This window comes from Zeugodacus cucurbitae, chromosome 3 (genome assembly GCF_028554725.1).
Source record: "Zeugodacus cucurbitae isolate PBARC_wt_2022May chromosome 3, idZeuCucr1.2, whole genome shotgun sequence".
NCBI classification, from domain to species: Eukaryota; Metazoa; Arthropoda; class Insecta; order Diptera; family Tephritidae; genus Zeugodacus; species Zeugodacus cucurbitae.
In genome coordinates this window covers 66,869,201-66,876,701 of record NC_071668.1, presented here as the reverse complement: position 1 = coordinate 66,876,701, position 7,501 = coordinate 66,869,201, and the positions used below count along the sequence as shown (strand labels likewise).

The 7,501-nt window shown below is 37.1% G+C and overlaps 2 protein-coding genes across 4 annotated transcripts in view; one reads left to right on the top strand and one right to left on the bottom strand.

The window, feature by feature from the left end:
* Positions 1-939: 939 nt before the first annotated feature.
* On the bottom strand, positions 940-3,350 carry LOC105208528 (zinc finger protein 892). Its single transcript, XM_011178415.3, has 2 exons — positions 2,940-3,350; positions 940-2,874 (listed from the first exon to the last, which is right to left on the bottom strand). Exons 1-2 carry the CDS (start codon positions 3,150-3,152, stop codon positions 1,072-1,074), a joined length of 2,016 nt encoding a protein of 671 aa, XP_011176717.1. The 5' UTR covers positions 3,153-3,350; the 3' UTR covers positions 940-1,071.
* Positions 3,351-4,013: 663 nt separating this feature from the next.
* The window catches only part of LOC105208526 (myosin-G heavy chain), a 71,082-nt gene continuing 67,594 nt past the window's right edge, over positions 4,014-7,501 (top strand). For 2 of the 3 annotated variants that reach the window (XM_054226872.1, XM_029037928.2), the window contains exons 1-2: positions 4,016-4,189; positions 4,284-5,088. The gene's annotated coding sequence lies outside the window, so the exon portion shown is untranslated. Of the gene's footprint in view, positions 4,190-4,283; positions 5,089-7,501 lie in introns of all 3 variants that reach the window. The other variant, XM_054226873.1, reaches the window with a different exon arrangement.

Here is a 7,501-nt window from a genome sequence, read left to right as displayed (position 1 = left end):
ACTGAAGCTAACGAAAAATTACGTTTTTTTAATTATCACAATATCTCATTTAAAACAAAATTTTCTAAAAATCATGCAAACAAAACGATTAATTAAATTATTAAAACAAGGATGCCATATATAAAATTATAAAAAATAAATATGTAAACAATGACACCCTGTGTCAGCTATTTAGCATCGACACCCGGTACTGATTTCAGTAACAACACATCGCGTGCACTCTGTGGTTTAGCCAGGTCTCAAATTCGATTAACCTTATGAAGGTCAGCAAATTGTGCCGTTGACATGTAATTTTAATGAAGAATATAATAAAAAAAATGTAAAATATTTAATAATATACAGTAACAAAGTTGTATAAAATATATGAATATTTATAAAGATATATCTACATAAATTACTATAAAATAATAAACAAAGGTTTTAAAAAGAACAAATAAAGTAAAGATGCGAAGACTTTAAAGTTTTATAAATATCAAATGTTAACTATATCTTGTTATAAGTTGAGAGCATGATTTTCAGTGCAAATAATTTGTTATAAATAATTGGATTAATATGATTTTCACCGCAAACAATTTGCAACAATCAATTTCATCGACTCCTAATACACAGCGGTTTACATACACATAACATAGCGATATAATATAAAAAATAAAACTCAATTAAATTGTACTCACCCGAAAATGAAATTATTCTTGAATATTTGTGTTAAAATTTTATAATGTTGTTGTTAAGTGATTTACGGCTTAATGGTTTACTGGTTAATGCATTTCTGATGTGACTTGCTTGTGAGTGATGTTAGTATTTGGATATGATGTTTTGATTTTGCACTAATTTATATATATTTTTGAAGTATTTTCGAAATAGTTTATTTCATGTTGTGGTACGTATGTGTACAATATGTACAATATACATATGTCGGTAGACAAAAACATATGTATGTATAAATTAAATGTAGATTTTATGATAATATCCGCGCAATTAATTCTAATGATTACGTTTTAACAGCTTAACGTGCTGACGACGAAGTTAAATAAGTATAATATGCTAGTAAATGCGTTGTGTGTCACATGCCTATATGCCATTGCGATCTTCCGGACGTGTTTCGCTGTAGAAGCCCAGATTCATGGTAGGCACCAGTTGACTGTAAAACGACATATCGGCAGCGGTTGGACGTTGCTGCGTGGCTGACATGTCTTTCGGTGCAGTAACGCTGGTATGCGTGCCAGCAGCGGCGGGGCTACAAGCTGCAGTTGTCACTAAATTAATGGCGCCGGCTGTGTTGGGACCGCCAGCTAAAACCAAAATGTTGCTTGAGGGCGCGCTAGGCACACCCGTAGAGGCACTTATGGCTGTCTGAGTGGCTATAGCAGCAGTTTGTTGCAATTCATGCATTTTCATGTGTCTCTCATATTCATCGTGTTTGTTGAATTGCATGCGACAAACGTCACAGGGATATTGTGGCGCATGAAATTCCAGCTCGTGGCGTGCGAGTTTTTCGCGTCTATTGAAAGCGGTGCCACATTGTTGGCATGTGAATAGCGTGTCCAGATGTAGCGCCTGGTGACGTTGCAAATCGCGTTCGCGTGTAAATGTCTTTTGGCAAATTGTGCAGTTGAAGGAGCGTGAATGTGAAGACTTGTGCGGCGGTGGCTTCGATAACGGCGGTCTTTGCTGCAATTGCGCTGCTAATATGCCATGCTGACGATACTGATCCTGTGGCGATGACATATTCGCGTGTGATTGCGCTGAGTCGGCTTCACCATACGGATTGAGTGACACTACTAAGTTTTCTGTCTGTCCCATACTGTTACCATCCTCAGGCTTCAGACCACTACCGTTATTTTGATTGTTTAAAAATTCGGCATCACGCCGGTAATGCGTCTGCTCATGCAGATGTAATTTATCTTTACGCGCAAAAGCGCTTGGACAACGACTGCATTGGAATGGTTTCGAATTGGTGTGCGAACGTATGTGACGCATCAATTCCGGTGCGCTGGAGAATGAACGTGGACAACGCGTGCATACATGTGGCTTTACGCTGCTATGTATGCGTATGTGCTTCGTCAAATTGGTGTTGCGCGAGAAACTCTTAGCACATACTGGACATGAGAATGGTCGCACACCGGTGTGCACAATTGTATGCTTCTTCAGATCGGAGCGTCGACAGAAACCCTTTTTGCAGATAGCGCAAACATACGGTCGTTCTGGATCGTGCAATTCTTTGATGTGATAAATTAAATTTTGACGACTGGATGTGCGTTGAGAGCAGAAACTGCAGACATATGGCGCTGCGCTGTCATGTTGTGATTCGTGTTCCTGGCATTCTGGCTGCGTTGTAAATGCCATGTCGCAATACTGACAAAGATATGTATTCTTGATCACTACCTCTCCACCAATAAAGGAATCGCCGCCTGGTAGCGCAGCAAATGATGAGGATGCATCCATCGCATTCTGTGAATTATCAGCATTGTGTATATCAGCGCCCATTGACTTGACTGTTGCATTATTAAAATCATGTTGTGTTGTATTCGACGCTGTATTAAGTGTAGTTTGCGCCAAATGTGTTGTTGCAGGTGAGTGCTCTTCAGTTTCCGAATCAGATTCCATAGAAAATTCATCTTCGGAACTTTCATAATCCTGATTGGGATCAATTTCGGTGATTACGCAATCGTCTTCGGGTTGAAAATTGCCAGGATTCCCATTGAGGCCCGGACGCTGTTCAAACTCATTTGTTGTCTTTTTGTAGTTTTGTTCCAGCCAACGCTGCAACTCAGTCTCACATCTCTGCACATTTTCACGAAAATCGGTGAACGCCTCTATCATTGCAAAACAACGCTGACAGATGTTGCTCGGCAAGGCCGTCGAATGTTGAAACTACATAATAAATAGCTCATTAAACTGCCGCACAAACAAAATATATAACATTTTATATAGCAAACCTTGACGCCCAACAAATCAAATAGGCGCTCAACCATATTTGGTTTTTTCGTAGCCGTTTCAGGCTCAGTTGTATTTTCTTCGCTTGGTTTTGGTGCTTCCTCAAATATATTCACAATTGTTTTATCGTGACGCAAACATAGGCGGCAGAGTCCAGTGCTGCTGTCCATTGCAGCAGTCTCTGCTGGCGCAGCCACCATTTCGAGATCGACCATCGCTGCAAATAATTATATTCCTCACACTTAAGTTTTACACGTAAACGATAGGCTACTATGTTTCGTTTTAATATCATCAGCTACTATGATGTTTTTGGCGCAGCAAACTAATCAGCAATAAATAAATGAATTTAACGCGGCACTCCAATACGGCAAATATTACGCGAAAAACAATACAATTGGGTTCTTAAAAACGCAGTGTTGCATATAAGTGTTGCATTATAGTGCGCTTACACGCTGATATATTTTATTGCCACAGAGTTAATTTTTGTATAAATGATTTTTATATATGAAAATATGTCTTTTTTTAAGGTTTTATTTATATAAAAAATATTTAATACAAATTTAAATAAAATTATAAAAAAATGTAAGCAAAAATAATATACGTCGGTGCTATAAATGAGGTTATAAAAATAGTTTTTTATCATTAAAGAAGCTTTTAGCTATTAGGAATGTGGGAATATGTAATCTATTTTAAAAATAAAAAAACATTGTATTTGTAAAAATATTACATTTTTTATCTCATATTGTATTTATAATTTTTTTTTAATTAACGAAGAACTTATAAATGCGTTATTAACAACAAACGCAAAAATCTCTTAAAAATTTTCGAAAAATTTTAAGTGGCAACATCTTGATTTTATTAAATTTTATATAATAAAATAACATATTTATTTTTAATAAAAAAATCTTAAACAAAATTATAACAACTTGTTAATATTTTACAAAACTGCTCTGAAAAATGCAACTGGCAACTCTTGAACCGTCACAAAAATATAAAATGACAACAGGGGTCGCTACGAAATGACATTTATAAGTGAAGTAAAACAATTTTTGGCGCAACAGTTATTTGTGCAGAGCGTTTCCCGTTAGCAGCCGGAAATTCACTGACTTAAATTCTGCAACTTAAATTCCTGAAAACTTCTGCAACCAATTATAAGGAAATATGTGTGGTCCGCAAACACAACTGCTGCACGCATCCAATGAGATGATGCACTCACTTATATTGTGGCAAGTAGCTGTCGAATACCACGCAGGTAAGCACGTACTTGCAACGTACATATATGTATCACATCAATACCGCATAAAACAGTTTTGCACGCCCATTCATATCACTTTGCTTCCACTTAGGAATGCTGCAACGGTGAATAAGTTAATTGCGTTCAAGCAACTACAACGTGAAATGATGTTCCTGTATATTTGTACTTGTATTTGGAGCTGCCTGCGCCTGCAATCGATACAGCACACCGGAGTGGGCGCGTCAAAGCACAGTTATCTAACCATCATATCAGTTCATGTTCAGGGCAAAAGCCAAACAATGCCAGTTGCTGCAACAAGTGCTCCACTACCGTGCAAGTGCACGCAAGTGTTGCAATTAAATGCCGTGCACGTTGTATGCCGCACAACCATTTAAGGTTATTCAATTATAATTCGATTAAAATGCTTCACACATGATCATGTTTATGGAGCAAACAGGTAGCTGACAGGCACTACAATAAGAAACCAAAGCATCAGCTGTGGCATCCAGCAGCTACGCAACGCAATGTGCGTATACATGGATGGTGCAACGCGAGTGCGTGTTATGTGCAATTTCATGTGCGTGTGTATTTATGTGTATAGAATTATGCTTTAATGCTGTCACTTGCTGTCAAGCTGTAGACAATTGTCATGACACGTTGTGGCTGTGCAACTCATCTAGTTTTCGAGTTAGCGCTCATGATTGATAGTTTACGTGTGTGTTTGTGTGCTGTGTGGCATAGTGCATGTTTCATGTAATTAATATTGAACTTTCATTGGCACTCAACTCGTATTAGCTGTGATGGCTTTATCCAGGAGGCGTGAGAAAGTAACTAAGAAGAATGTGTGAGATGAAATGTGCGCTGAATATAGAGAAAAGTAACGGATAAGTGGAATGAGTGAAATGTGGAATTACTTGGTGAGTGATTTAAAATATTTTATATTCAATATTTATATGTGAAAAAAGTGAGGTTGAGTTGGATTCAATAACTTTGATTGCTAACTAAGATTAAAAAAAAAATAAGTTCATTTTAGCAACGGAAGGAGCTGAACAACAACAAAATATATGAAATACTCTAAATAATGAATGGATTAATTCTCTGAATTTACATATAAAAAGCAGTTTCTGTAGTTTCCGTTTAGGGTTTTGGATAAGAGTCGATGGATTTCAATGAGAAAGCACCTTTATTTTTAAAATACGTTCCCTCACGCCTCACAGAAGTGCCTAAAGAATCAACTATTACTTAAGCCCAACTCCTCAACACTTAACCCCTCCGTTGAAAATTCAACCACAACACACCTGTGCAAAGTGCAACTTTGATTTTTATTTGTTATCCCCAACTGCATTTTAGTCATACATACATACATACTCACCGACTACTACTACACACACACCAATCCACCGACTGCTCTTTCGCAGGTTGCACGTAAACTTTTGGCTAACAAGTCGCACACTCAATCCGGATCGGCGCAATCGTTCGCACGCATGCGCATGCGCTGACTTTTTCTTGATTCTCGCGTTTATTTACTAATGTGTTTGTGATACGTAATTGTTTATATTCTGTTTACTGTTGCGTTATTTATTTTGCTGTTCTGTTTGGTGGCGTTCGCGTGCTTTGCTGTGACACTTGTTTAATGACAACAAATTTAATTATGTTTGAGAGCGTGTAAACATATTTATGTGTTCGATTAATTCTTATGAGTGGTCGATTTACTATTGTTTGGATAATGTGACAGTGGTTGTAATTAAATTGTGTAATTAATTTGGTAAAGATGAAGAGTTTCGAGAAAGCATTGCATTTATTTGAAAATATGATTGTAGATAAATATTATGAATCCAGCATGCGAAAAATGCAACTCAGAAAATTACCGTAAAGTGAAGTGCAAGTGTTTTAATTTGTGTAAATATCGCTGTGGTTGCGAAAAGATCTGCAATTTCAAGAAGTTTTGTTCCGATGGATTACAACAATCATTTTGTGTTTACTTTTTATGAGGTCTCTGATTATATTGTTCTCCAGTGAACTATTTTTCATGTACGCAGTCGATGGATACACCTAACAGTGATCTTATATTGTATAAATGTTAAAAAAATTCAGATTCCAGAAACTGAAATCGGATTATGACAAATAACCTAAAATTTTGGAGATAATATTGCGATGTGTTACACCATAAATGAATTGAAATGTCAAATTGTTATAGTAATTATCAACAAAACCTGCCCTCTTTCCACGAACTAAGATATGGTTCTGCAAAAAAAATTAATCCGAAAAAAAATTAATGGACTGTCGCGCTGATTAAAACTAAATAATGATTGTGAATTGTGAAACACTGCTAACCTGTTCCGAAGAGCTGATGTATTTATAATTATGACCATTGAAATGTTATAACTTTGATAAAAAGTGAAGTTTTCCTCGTTAATCTCTATATCAACCTTAAGCATCAAGGTTGAAAGATTTTATGGAACGATTTTTGGACTATTAGTTGAATTTTTTCGATTGCATAAAGAAGGATTTTTCAATACCTACCGAGGAACACCTGCGAATTGGTGAAATTTTTTATATCAAGTGTCATCTACAGAGTATCTAATCGGATACTATGGAGAGGAATTGTGCCTCTACACCTCTTACATATGTACATAGCGCAGCTCCAAGGCAGTTCTGCGGTTTGACAATTTGGTCCCGAACGATTTAAGATCCGCTTTTAGCAGACTCGAACATTCTTAGTTCATTTTGTCCATTCTCTGATAATAATACCATGCATCAAATGATCAAAATCAAAAAAAATACACCAAAATGCATCCTGTTTATGGACCTCTTCAGTATTAGCTTGAAGTTACTTCAATATTCGACAGTTTTGGGCTCCCATTCGCAGAGGCAATGCCTGAAACTGCAAAGCCGATAAGTTAGTAAAAGATCTACACTGGTCCACATTCGTTAGAGCCTTGTATATCCAGCATCCGCTAAACCTCAGTGAACTCTGGACAATAACATGCACTTTTGCATTTTCAAGATTCTTTTGGCCCGAGTGGGAATGGAAGAGATCTTTCGAGTAGCTCTGTTTACACGGTTCATCATGTCGCAATCATAGAAGCGCTGACTGGACTTTGTATTACTACGCATGCTGTAAGACTAAAGATTTTGTCAAGTGCAAACCGTCAAAGCTGTATGGAGGAAGCCAAGTTGTAATCATCTAGCCATTTTTTCCTCTAATGTCCAGCTTTCGCCAGATGGAGGTCGAGGCAATACGGTAGGCCCACCTTCGGCGAACCCTGCGAACTGGGTAGCATTGATAATAGGCGAGTTAACAAATTTGTGAAAGCTTCGAAGGGATTT

Excerpts from the sequence above, each read along its gene's own strand:
- LOC105208528 (XM_011178415.3), bottom strand. The coding sequence starts at position 3,152 with ATGGTCGATCTCGAAATGGTGGCTGCGCCAGCAGAGACTGCTGCAATG. Across the intron at positions 2,875-2,939 it reads TTGATTTGTTGGGCGTCAAG|TTTCAACATTCGACGGCCTT; the intron begins GTTTGCTATATA and ends TTTATTATGTAG.